At 46.6% G+C, this 13,486-nt stretch overlaps 1 protein-coding gene across 3 annotated transcripts in view; it reads right to left on the reverse strand.

Moving 5' to 3' along the window:
- The window catches only part of PDE4A (phosphodiesterase 4A), a 237,722-nt gene that overhangs the window by 113,689 nt on the left and 110,547 nt on the right, over positions 1-13,486 (reverse strand). The window contains exon 1 of one of the 3 annotated variants that reach the window (XM_075206828.1): positions 8,197-9,172. The exons of the other annotated variants lie outside the window; for them this stretch is intronic. Coding sequence (XP_075062929.1) covers positions 8,197-8,462 — 266 coding nt within the window. The 5' untranslated portion in view covers positions 8,463-9,172. Of the gene's footprint in view, positions 1-8,196; positions 9,173-13,486 lie in introns of those variants that run through there. 3 annotated transcript variants of the gene reach the window in all.

Consider the following 13,486-nt stretch of genomic DNA (forward strand, 5'->3'; position numbering starts at 1 on the left):
TCTCATGAGATCTCCTCAGTAAGGAGATTACTGCGCGCCGCATAATTGCTACAGAGAGTGGAACAACGAAAGGAGGTAAGTTCACGGGGAAATGGACCTCATGGCTGGGGGGGCCTCATGGAGGGGGCCCTCACAGTATCCTTAGCCCGGGGGCCTCCCTTCCCTTAATCCGGCCCTGGTAATAAGTGTGTGAGTGTATAAGTGTGTAACAAGTTTATAAGTGCAACAACTGTATCAGTGTGTAATAAGTGTGTGTGTGTAAGAAATGTATGAATGTGTAAGAAGTGTGAGTGTATGTGTGTAAGAAGTGTGTGAGTGTGTTACAAGTTTATGAGTGCAACAAGTATATGGGTGTGTAATAAGTGTGTGTGTGTGTGTGTGTGTACAAGTAGTGTATAGGGGGAATTCAATTCCCCCTGAATTAGCGCAGCGTTAAACTTATTACCATTATTATGGTATATTTAACCCGGCTTTCTGCTCGCAGCTCAGAGCTGCGAGCAAAAAGCTGTCGTTGAATCTACAGTAATAACGGTAATAGTTTACAGGCCACATTACTTTTTACAGTAACGCGCCCAATTGAATTCCTCCCTATGAGAGTGTAATAAGTGTTTGATTGTGTAAGACGTGCATGTGTGTAACAATTATGTGTGCAACAAGTGTGTGTGTGTAGGGGTGTAACAAGTGTGTGAGTGTGTAAACAGTGTATGTGTGTAAGTGTAAGAGTGTAACAAGTGGGGGCCTTTGCCTATGCAGACAGCACAGGATGACATGCAGGCTCCTGTCTAGTGTAGACTCTATTGTCCAAGTTTTACTCACAGCCAGGGAGTGGGCGGGGTTTACAGTGACTCCGCCCATCCAAACTAATAGCCTGAAGTCACACATTGCATTGGAAGTGTGGAGCGCAGCTGTCAGTGTCAGGGGAAGAAGGAGATAGGAGACTAACTACAGAATGAGAATAGGTCTACAATAAATCATTTTAAAAACTTTTCTTTTTGCACGTGTGTATGTTAGGGAATTTAGACTGTAAGCTCCAATGGGGCAGGGACTGATGTGAGTGAGTTCTCTGTACAGCGCTGCGGAATCAGTGGTGCTATAGAAATAGCTGCTGCTGCTGCTGATGATACTACTGTGTAAAATCACTGTAGGACCTAAACATTCACTTCCCTAAATGTAGGCGACAGTACAAGTTGACCAGTCAGCACATTACATGACTGTGGCAGTGAATGAGTTAGAGCTCATACAACACGTGTTCTTAAGCCTGGTAAATGTTATGTTGGTCACAGTACACTGCAGTGCTATGAGAGCTCTCAGTAAGAACATACCACTATGAGCAGGGAGGCTTTGACAATACCGTATAGTCTGTTAAAAGCGAGGACAAAAGTACATGGTCTTGTCTTAGTTTTTAACAGGAGTTGTTGTACGAGCCCTACTTGAAAAGCCCAGGATATCTTGCTGGATGTACCAAGTATGAAATGCAACTTGCACATTGACACAGTGGAAGGAGAGTACAATGGCACCATCTAGTGGAAGTACTAGATAAATACATTCTAGCAACTTCGCAAAAACACCATAGAGCTTATTCTCTCTTCACCCTACACAACAATCTCTTACCACCAGTAATAACTCTGCCATCGCCTGCGGTAATCCCTGCCCGGCAGTATGATTCGCTGATTTTTGTCGGCAATGGCTTTATCTTCCTATTCAACAAGTTTCACGGCGGTACCACCACAGTACCTGTTCTGTTATTCCCATCCAAGTTAATGAAAAACATTTCAAAAGTGCTTTATTCAAACATATCTAAGGTTTAAATAAAGCGGTTAACCCTTACAGCTCCAAGCCAGCATAAATAGCAATAATCAGCCTTATTGCCAGAGAAAGGGCTTAATGTGAATTATAAGCTTACAGAGCCATCTGCCTGGGGTCGTTTGTTTTAAGGGGCCTCAAAAAGTTTATTTCTGCTACATAAAGTCAGTAACGTGACCGAGCAGACATCTGTATACTGTAGTTATACTTGTTGTGGCTCCCAAGTGCTGTCTGTGTATAGGTTCTCGTTCTCTTATATAAATTGTCATTGGTACACGACATCATCGCTCACAATGGTTTAGAATTATTCCTAAGATGTAAATATAAAGGTACGTGTGTGGGATCTTATTGCTCCCACCTCTGGAAAAATGCAGCATTTCACGCTCACTGTGCATCTATAATCACCATACCCAGCTCACTGACTAGCACCCATACTTCTGGGTACAGCAGGGAGGACACTAAGGATAAAGACTGAAATGCTGCGACATGAGCAGCTGGTGGGGAACCAATAATTTGATTTAAAACACAGTATTACTAGATTCTGCCCTCCCAAATCCCCCTGTATGAGCCAGCTCCAGGCTCTCTAGACACGTCCCTTATACCGAGACACTTCCATATACTGTGTTGCTGGATCTCTACTGATCTCTCTCTGTTTCGTAATTAGCCTCTCTCTTCAATGCACTGGGCCGCTCTCTAATAACTACAGGGCCGCTCTCTAATAATTACTGGACCCTCCTCTCCCGTGTACTGGGCCACTCTCTCCTGCCTACTGGGCCCTGCTCTCCCGTGTACTGGGCCCTCCTCTCCGGGCCCTACTCTCCCGTGTACTGGGCCTTCTTCTCCCGTGTACTGGACCATCCTCTCCCATGTACTAGACCCTCCTCTCTTACGTCCTAGGCTCTCCTCTCCCGTGTACTGGGCCACTCTCTCCTGCCTACTGGGCCCTCCTCTCCGGGCCCTCCTCTCCCGTGTACTTGGCCTTCTTCTCCCGTGTACTGGACCATCCTCTCCCGTGTACTAGACTCTCCTCTCTTATGTCCTAGGCCTTCCTCTCCCGTGTACTGGGCCTTCTTCTCCCGTGTACTAAACCCTCCTCTCTTATATTCTGGGCCTTCTTCTCCCGTGTACTGGACCATCGTCTCCCGTGTACTAAACCCTCCTCTCTTATATTCTGGGCCTTCTTCTCCCGTGTACTGGACCATCGTCTCCCGTGTACTAAACCCTCCTCTCTTATGTTCTAGGCCTTCTTCTCCCGTGTACTGGGCCTTCCTCTCCCGTGTACTGCGCCCTCCTCTCCAGTGTACTGGGCCCTCCTCTCCCGTGCACTGGGCCCTCCTCTCCCGTGCACTGGGCCCTCCTCTCCCATGTACTGGATCACTAGCTCTGTGTTTACCTTCCATGTATCTAAAGCTGTAGCTACATTTGGGCTGGGCGCACTCATGAGCCTTAGACTGCAAACAAATGCAAAAACCTTGTTTTGCAGAATGAGATGTTTAAATGAGATTTCAAAGCTTGAGACACAATTTACAGGGGCAATCTCTGGATAGTGGGTGGTCGCAGAGACTCTCTGTCCTTGTAACATTTGTTTGTTTTTTTTAGTTACAATAGGATGGAATTTGTACCAGTCAGGGATATTATGACGTAAGCGCATCTATATGTCCATAAATATCTTTGTTATTCAATTATTAAAATACAGAAAAGTGACACATATAGCACAGACAGATCTGTCACTCCCGGACTCTCGTGATAAATTTAAGACATAAATGAAACTGGAAAGAACAGGCCTTGATGATTATGCGGTTATCTAAATGAGACAAGACTGGTGGATTGTCGAGGCTCAGCGGGGAGATTTTGGCAAATACTTCTTGTCTGGCAAATGGACATACCCAGGTTTGCCAAGTTATCCCTTTAATTACCGATGTCAATGACCCTCTTCTGTGGCTAATAGGCATGTTTCTCTGACACACATCCAACTGGACCCACCAAAGTGGGCCGGTGTTTATTAAAGACTTAATATTCTTCACACCTCCCAGCCCCAAAGACTGAGCAGCTACAAACAATGTAAGTGCCAAATACTGGCTCCTATCATAGTGTTCATTAATGTTTACCAAGGGCCTCTATTGCCCATTTAAAAGGTATGGACCTTCGGACCCTTGGTAAACATGAATCAACAATAAGGCCCTTGATAACGTCGTAAGTGGTTAGCACTTCTGCCTTACAGAACTGAGGTCATGAGTTCAATTCCCGACCATGGCCTTATCTGTGTGGAGTTTGTATATTCTCCCTGTGTTTGCGGGGATTTCCTCCGGGTGCTCCGGTTTCCTCCCACACTCCAAAAACATACTGGTAGGTTGACTGGCTGCTATTAAATTGCCATTAGTCTCTCTCTGTGTGAGTGTGTGTCTGTATATTAGTGAATTTAGACTGTAAGCTCCAATGGGGCAGGGACTGATGTGAATGAGTTCTCTGTACAGCGCTGCGGAATTAGTGGCGCTATATAAATAAATGATAATAATAATGTGGGTAGGCTACATTTTTTTTAACCTAGTACCCTAATATTTATAAATATTAAACAAGTAACTATTATCTGGAAATGTTTAAGACATACCCCTAATGTCATCCCCCTGTATTCTCTAGATCTGGTCGTGACTGGGTTGACAACTCTGTGTTTTAAGGCTAAGGATCCCATGATTAGATCTGTCAATTATCTTGCAGCAGAATGTGGTTATCACACACTCTCATCACAGAGACATAATGTATTAAATTAAATGTTTTAAATTAAATAAAATGTGTAGAATTGTGGCTTTAACCATTGTGTGTAATTGTAGATTAGACAACACTATTGTCCTAACGTCTTAACAATCTGAGAAACTTTTCAGCCTGTGTTCAAGATTTATTTCAGGCAGCTGTTTGCTAAAAGTAATCTTAATCTTTTTTTCTGTTGAAGAGACAAAAACTGTACTGAACTGCCTTTTCATGAAGAATTCTATTTTAGCCAGGAATGCATTCAATGGTTGCTCGTTGTATGCTGTCATATTTCTGTGAATGTTCACCCCATATAACTAGCTTGACCCATTAAGCTTCAGCTGTCGTTCTACCTCCTATAGCAGATTACATATCATGCGTAATAAAACAAATAATAATGCCTTTCTGTTATGTCCCAGTATCATGGGTGCTTTCCGCCAGCGAAAGCTAAGTGTATAGAAGTGTGGTCACTTTGCCATGTAAGAACAGATTATTATGTGGCCGTCCGAGCAGGGTGGGGGAAAGGGTTAGGCAGCCTGCAGCATTTCAGTGCTTCTGGAGCTACAACAGACAGTGCATGCAGAAACATGAAGCCTGGACTGGCACAGATTACCCAACACAAGTATAAAGGAAGTATTCTGCATATATATTTAAATGAATTCAATTGTAAAGTTTGATCGGCAACTCTGGACACACATATGAAGCCACCAACGGCAGCTGGCTCCCAAAACAATTATGATCAGATGGAATAGTTTGTTTGTCTGTTCTGAGCCTGAATATTTTGTTTCACAGAAGATAACGCAATTCGTTATGACACGTGGGTAGCTATAACAAGGCGGTTAATCACTGTGACAGGAACGAATGAATGAGTGACTATTTGTGCTGTCATTTTCTAAACGACTATAGGACCAGATGAAGAGCACAGATCTGAAGGTAAATCATATGTAGTGTAAACATGAATGGCCCAACCAGTTGCACCTTCAGTCGTAGGTACAGTCGTTGTAGATAACAGATTGGTCGGAAAATTCTCCAGTGTGTACCTAGCCTTAAACCTAATGCCACATGTACGCCACAATGACTGTCGAATACCGATCCAATCCGATTTGGATACCAGTGATCTGTCATGGTGGAAAATCAGATAGTCAACAGCTGATTTATTAGACATCCTTTTGTTTTTTCCACCCACTGAAGAACCAGATCTTGCCCAATTTGGTTGTACTATGTGTGTGGTTAGACAACAATGACATAAATGTCCACAACTAAGGAAGGGTAACTGGTAGCACCACGTCCTAGTTATCACTACCTACCAGCTAAATATGTCACAATGTCCTAACACTGCCAGCCTCACATGATCTGCTCTCCCTGTAGTGCAGGAATTCAGTCTGACCCTCTAGTATAACAGAAACCGTATACACAATGAGACCTCACTAATTATAGAACCTATTAGTACATATCAACATATGGGTAAACGGCAGCACAGTTTAGAGCACAGTTTGCCCTTTGTATAGTAAGACATTGTAAAGGAAACGTTATTCCATTTAATATCTCTCACAATATTTTTTCTTGGCATGTTCAGTTATACGCACATAGGGCCATTTATGATCGGCATGAAAAATGCATTTGTGTGTGAATGTCAAACATCCCATATCTGACCCCATCAAACCAAATAGTGTGTGTCTCAGACCTACCTGGTGTACAGTTTGCAGCAATGAATGATGGGAGTAGAGTACTAATATACCTTGGCTTGTAATAAATCTATGCAGAAACTTACAGCCAGCTAGGCAGAATCATAATTCCACTCTTTCCCCCCTATAAATTACACTGAAACAGTGCGATACAGATCCAAGTCATCACAGTGCTGAAGAACTTGCAATCAAATCAAGATGCTGGGAAAATCACTGCTGAAACACTACAAAATGCAATACCTATGTGTGGTTATGAATACAGAAATGTGAGTGGGAGTATAAATATACACTACTTACGTCCACACAGCAGATGCAGAGGTAATTTCCCTTGTTGGGGGTGTAAATAATACCATAAGGTACAGTGTAACTTGAATATCTTAAGCACAATATCTGCACAAGTTACACTATTGGAAAGATGCTTATTGCCACATTTTGTGCCTGCGCCCCCACCCCCACCTACCACCCCCCACCCCTCTAGGCGCCAGTGTACAGAGGACTCAGATAACACATGTAAACCATTGGGAGGAAGAAATGCTGTATTGCAGAGCTCCCATTCTCAGATCACTGAAATACACAACTACAGAAGTTCAGGTGCATCATGTATTGCTATCTTGTAAAATGTAAACAAAGACACAAGTTGGCAATACATACACCTTAGCATAAACTTCATATGGTGAACATAGACTTTTTATGGTGAAAGCAAACATTACATGGTGAACGCAGGCTTTACGTGGTGAACGCAGGCTTTACGTGGTGGACGCAGGCTTTACGTGGTGGACGCAGGCTTTACATGGTGAACGCAGGCTTTACATGGTGAACGCAGAGTTTACATGGTGAAAACAGACTTTACATGGTGAAAGCAGACTTTACATGGTGAAAGCAGACTTTACATGGTGAACGCAGACTTTACATGGTGAAAGCAGACTTTACATGGTGAAAGCAGGCTTTACATGGTGAACGCAGGCTTTACATGGTGAAAGCAGGCTTTACATGGTGAAAGCAGACTTTACATGGTGAACGCAGACTTTACATGGTGAAAGAAGACTTTACATGGTGAAAGCAGGCTTTACATGGTGAACGCAGGCTTTACACGGTGAACGCAGGCTTTACACGGTGAACGCAGGCTTTACACGGTGAAAGCAGGCTTTACACAGTGAAAGCAGGCTTTACATGGTGAACGCAGGCTTTACATGTTGAACGCAGAGTTTACATGGTGAACGCAGGCTTTAGATGGTGAAAGCAGACTTTACATGGTGAACGCAGACTTTACATGGTGAACGCAGACTTTACATGGTGAAAGCAGACTTTACATGGTGAACGCAGACTTTACATGGTGAAAGCAGACTTTACATGGTGAAAGCAGACTTTACATGGTGAACGCAGGCTTTACATGGTAAAAGCAGGCTTTACATGGTGAACGCAGACTTTACATGGTGAACGCAGACTTTATATGGTGAAAGCAGACTTTACATGGTGAACGCAGACTTTACATGGTGAAAGCAGACTTTACACGGTGAGCGCAGACTTTACATGGTGAACGCAGGCTTTACATGGTGAACGCAGACTTTACATGGTGAACGCAGGCTTTACACGGTGAATCTAGGTTTTATATGGTGAGCGCAGGCTTTACATGGTGAAAGCAGACTTTACATGGTGAGCGCAGGCTTTACATGGTGAAAGCAGACTTTACATGGTGAACGCAGGCTTTACATGGTGAATCTAGCTGTTATATGGTGAACCCATGCTGCACGCTCCGCGTGGCACCATCCACGTGATGTGATCATACCACCTTTTTCCCCAAAGATAGAAGAAGAGATGATATGGGCTAGTGGAAGGAGCTCTAGACAGGGATCACATGCAGTAATTAGAAGCTATATACAGATTATCTACAATAATAGGAGGTAACAGAATACAACAAAAGGGGTTCTAAGGATGAGTGAAATGGTTAGTATATAATCCTCACCAGAACTGGAGACTCCGGTGTTTGCGGAATTCCCGAATGCTCCTATTTATTCGCAGTTTCTTAAGGTAGCTGGGGGAGGAACACGGGAAGAAGACCGGGGACTGAGGAGATCTCTCCTGGAACTTTGACCGAGGCGCCGGGGGCTCCGCAGTTGCTGGGAGGAAGGCGTCATCCTCGTGCGGCCTCATTCCGGGTGTCAGCTCTGGGATAGTGGGCAAAATACCCGTATTCTGCCCATAGACAGTCTTTAGCTCAGGCTTCTCCATAAACAGGGTTCACAGTAAAATATATAGATGTATGTAAATATATAAATATGTACACACACAGCTCAAGAGGTATTTCTCACCGCAGATCTGTCAATGATATAAAAAACAAGAAAGAAGCCAGAACAGCAGCTGTACTGTCTATATCCAACAGGCCCCAGTTATGGACAGCTGACTTATTTCTCTGCAGGTTAATCTTCTGAGTGCAGAATCTCAGGAATCTGTCGCTGCTCCTTAGTCAAACTGGGAAATGAATAGCTGTAGAAAATTGCGAGGAAGAGTGCGTGATCAGGAGCGGGAGACGTGTGATTAAGACATCTCGCAGGATAAAAACATTCTCCTCTGTTTTTCCCGAATCTCCCCCCTACTCCAATCTTCGGCTCCACGAGCTGCCTGTAGGATGTGGGGAGTTAAGTCGTGGAGTGCGTTCCCCACTCTCACTCTGCAAGACTCAACAGGTGAAGGCGGCAGAAGACCGGGCTTTAAAACCCCGACTGGAGAAACTCCGCTGGAAGTGAGAGCAAAGTTTGTATTCTGCTTACTGAGAACTCTATAGGAAGTCAGCGAGTTTGTAATCCTAAATGGAAACAAGAATTAGAAAGATTCGGGGCTGGTTATTGTTTATCTCACTGCCTGACCACGCTTCTTCCGTCTGCCAGAAAGCAGAAGGGGAGAAACAAATAAGTCAGAGGAGAGAGGGAGGGGGAGAGGAGATACAGAATGAGGAAGGAGGGTAGAAAGAGACAGAGAGACAGCTGCAAATGCATTAAACATAAAACAAGCTTTTAATGAAGAAAGTTCTGTTGCAAATCTGGGGAAAAATGGTTTTGTATATTTCTGGTAGTGCTGTAAAGAATTATTCAGCATTCTACCTACAGAGTAGTACAGGGAGATGGTGGGGTTGAGATAAAGGCAGACAGGAAAGGGTTACACTAGTAACTCTAGCTTTTAGTTTCTCAAGAATGTGAATGAATGAAATATCTGATAGCAGTTCATCAGAATTTGACGTTGCAGTTAGAGCTCACTCTTGGTCAGACTTCCTCTGTGGCACAAGTTTCCACATAGAAGATTCAGAAAAGCACAGCGCAGCACTACCGTTGTAGACTGGTACTGGCTACATGCGGACGTCTGACAGTGGCTGCTACTGTTCTGACAGGTGGAAGACAACCGAGCAATGCAAGTGGCATCTGCCCTGTCATACACAGTGCAGACTAAATATATACTGAGAGGAGTGAAGGGGTCTATACCGTCTACAGGCACCGCCACTGCATACCTCCCAACAGTCCCGAATTAGGCAGGACAGTGCCGAAATGAGGGCTAGGTCCCACCATCCCGATCGGGACAACTTTGTCCTGATCCATGGGAAAGTTGTTAAGTATAGTCTGCTTACTGCTGCTCAGCATTGGGGAGAGGGTGCCAAAGGCACAGGTATGGATGGCAATGATGGTGTTTGGAGGGGAGGGGAGAACAGGGCAGCCTAGCGCTTCATAAGCCCCTTGGCCTGAGGTCGCCTACCCAAATGTTAGGACGTATGTACTGTGTCACCCTGTGGTAGGAGGGACAGACTCCATGTCACATAGCTCCCTCCTGTCTGTGTCTCCTTGTGGTGGGAGGGACAGACTCCACGTCACATAGCTCCCTCCTGTCTGTGTCACCCTGTGGTGGGAGGGACAGACTCCATGTTACATAGCTCCCTCCTGTCTGTGTCACCCTGTGGTGGGAGGGACAGACTCCATGTTACATAGCTCCCTCCTGTCTGTGTCACCCTGTGGTGGGAGGGACAGACTCCATGTTACATAGCTCCCTCCTGTCTGTGTCACCCTGTGGTGGGAGGGACAGACTCCATGTCACATAGCTCCCTCCTGTCTGTGTCTCCTTGTGGTGGGAGGGACAGACTCCACGTCACATAGCTCCCTCCTGTCTGTGTCACCCTGTGGTGGGAGGGACAGACTCCATGTTACATAGCTCCCTCCTGTCTGTGTCACCCTGTGGTGGGAGGGACAGACTCCATGTTACATAGCTCCCTCCTGTCTGTGTCACCCTGTGGTGGGAGGGACAGACTCCATGTTACATAGCTCCCTCCTGTCTGTGTCACCCTGTGGTAGGAGGGACAGACTCCATGTCACATAGCTCCCTCCTGTCTGTGTCACCCTGTGGTGGGAGGGACAGACTCCACGTCACATAGCTCCCTCCTGTCTGTGTCACCCTGTGGTGGGAGGGACAGACTCCATGTCACATAGCTCCCTCCTGTCTGTGTCACCCTGTGGTGGGAGGGACAGACTCCACGTCACATAGCTCCCTCCTGTCTGTGTCACCCTGTGGTGGGAGGGACAGACTCCACGTCACATAGCTCCCTCCTGTCTGTGTCACCCTGTGGTGGGAGGGACAGACTCCATGTCACATAGCTCCCTCCTGTCTGTGTCACCCTGTGGTGGGAGGGACAGACTCCATGTCACATAGCTCCCTCCTGTCTGTGTCACCCTGTGGTGGGAGGGACAGACTCCATGTCACACAGCTTCCTCTAGTCTGTGTCACCCTGTGGTGGGAGGGACAGACTCCATGTCACATAGCTCCCTCCTGTCTGTGTCTCCCTGTGGTGGGAGGGACAGACTCCATGTCACATAGCTCCCTCCTGTCTGTGTCACCCTGTGGTGGGAGGGACAGACTCCACATCACATAGCTCCCTCCTGTCTGTGTCACCCTGTGGTGGGAGGGACAGACTCCATGTCACATAGCTCCCTCCTGTCTGTGTCACCCTGTGGTGGGAGGGACAGACTCCATGTCACACAGCTTCCTCTAGTCTGTGTCACCCTGTGGTGGGAGGGACAGACTCCATGTCACATAGCTCCCTCCTGTCTGTGTCACCCTGTGGTGGGAGGGACAGACTCCATGTCACATAGCTCCCTCCTGTCTGTGTCACCCTGTGGTGGGAGGGACAGACTCCATGTCACATAGCTCCCTCCTGTCTGTGTCACCCTGTGGTGGGAGGGACAGACTCCATGTCACATAGCTCCCTCCTGTCTGTGTCTCCCTGTGGTGGGAGGGACAGACTCCATGTCACACAGCTTCCTCTAGTCTGTGTCACCCTGTGGTGGGAGGGACAGACTCCATGTCACATAGCTCCCTCCTGTCTGTGTCACCCTGTGGTGGGAGGGACAGACTCCATGTCACATAGCTCCCTCCTGTCTGTGTCACCCTGTGCTGGGAGGGACAGACTCCATGTCACATAGCTCCCTCCTGTCTGTGTCACCCTGTGGTGGGAGGGACAGACTCCATGTCACATAGCTCCCTCCTGTCTGTGTCACCCTGTGGTGGGAGGGACAGACTCCATGTCACATAGCTCCCTCCTGTCTGTGTCACCCTGTGGTGGGAGGGACAGACTCCATGTCACATAGCTCCCTCCTGTCTGTGTCTCCCTGTGGTGGGAGGGACAGACTCCATGTCACACAGCTTCCTCTAGTCTGTGTCACCCTGTGGTGGGAGGGACAGACTCCATGTCACATAGCTCCCTCCTGTCTGTGTCACCCTGTGGTGGGAGGAACAGTCTCCATGTCACATAGCTCCCTCCTGTCTGTGTCACCCTGTGGTGGGAGGGACAGACTCCACGTCACATAGCTCCCTCCTGTCTGTGTCACCCTGTGGTGGGAGGGACAGACTCCATGTCACACAGCTTCCTCTAGTCTGTGTCACCCTGTGGTGGGAGCAACAGACTCCATGTCACATAGCTCCCTCCTGTCTGTGTCACCCTGTGGTGGGAGGGACAGACTCCATGTCACATAGCTCCCTCCTGTCTGTGTCACCCTGTGGTGGGAGGGACAGACCCCATGTCACACAGCTTCCTCTAGTCTGTGTCACCCTGTGGTGGGAGCAACAGACTCCATGTCACATAGCTCCCTCCTGTCTGTGTCACCCTGATGCAATCAGAGTGATTTCAAGAAGCTTACTTCAAATCACATGTAAAACCAGGATTTGAAAGCAGAACTTCTAGAGAGGTCTGTGTGAGAGGGATATTATGTAATACAAGTGATCTGTGGGTATGAAGGGAAGAATGAAAACTCAGCTCCCACTCCCTTTCAGGGCTGTGTTTTGGCATAAGAGGGAAATGACTAGAGGGTAAACTCCGATTCCTGGTACAGAGGGGCAGATCACAGACAAACAAATAACACAGTACTGGAGCGTATGGTACTTTAACCCACCATTTCAATACTGTAATTAGTAATTATACTGAGCACACTTTCCTACACCTCATTATATCTGCGATCTGCAGAAATCTGAGTACTGCTCTGTGGAAGAGTCACAGTTGTTTATTCTCACCCTATTCTACAGACCAGGAATCCCTCACCCCAGTCCTCACAAGAAAACATAATCAGCTTACTTACAATTAACTAAAATTGACATACGAGGGAGTAAGTGCACTTGTCGCCTATGCATGTTTACTGCAGTGTGTTATATCACTTCACCACTAGAGGGTGAAGGGAGACCAGTGGCTTCATGAGGTCATAAACTTTGCCCTAGCCATATTTAATACTCAATGGCCGGGATTGTGACAAAATGAGGGGTTAACCTCGTCCTACCGCTACTGCAACTCGTTTCCCACAGAAAATGGACTGTGGACAAGATATTTTTTACTGCTTTGCCTTCCCCAGTTACCCCATGTTCAAGGAAAGGTGGGTATCGGGCATGTTCAAATAAAGGTGAAGCCCTCAGGGAACTTCTCTCGTCAGATAGCCACCTTGTGTTGTCCCCCTCGTATGTGATATCATGTAAACTGTAATTCAATGTATGTATTGAGTAATATCGCATATCTATGGGGCAGCAAAGTAGCCTAGTGGTCAGCACTTCTGCCTTACAGCATTGGGGTCATGAGTTCGATTACCAACCATGGCCTTATCTGTGTGGAGTTTGTATGTTCTACCCGTGTTTGTGTGGGTTTCCTCCGAGTGCTTCAGTTTCCTCCCACACTCCAAAAACATACTGGTAGGTTAATTGGCTGCTATCAAAATTGACCCTAGTCTGAAGCGGAGGCT

Source organism: Mixophyes fleayi, chromosome 4 (assembly GCF_038048845.1).
Source record: "Mixophyes fleayi isolate aMixFle1 chromosome 4, aMixFle1.hap1, whole genome shotgun sequence".
In the NCBI taxonomy this organism is placed as follows: domain Eukaryota; kingdom Metazoa; phylum Chordata; class Amphibia; order Anura; family Limnodynastidae; genus Mixophyes; species Mixophyes fleayi.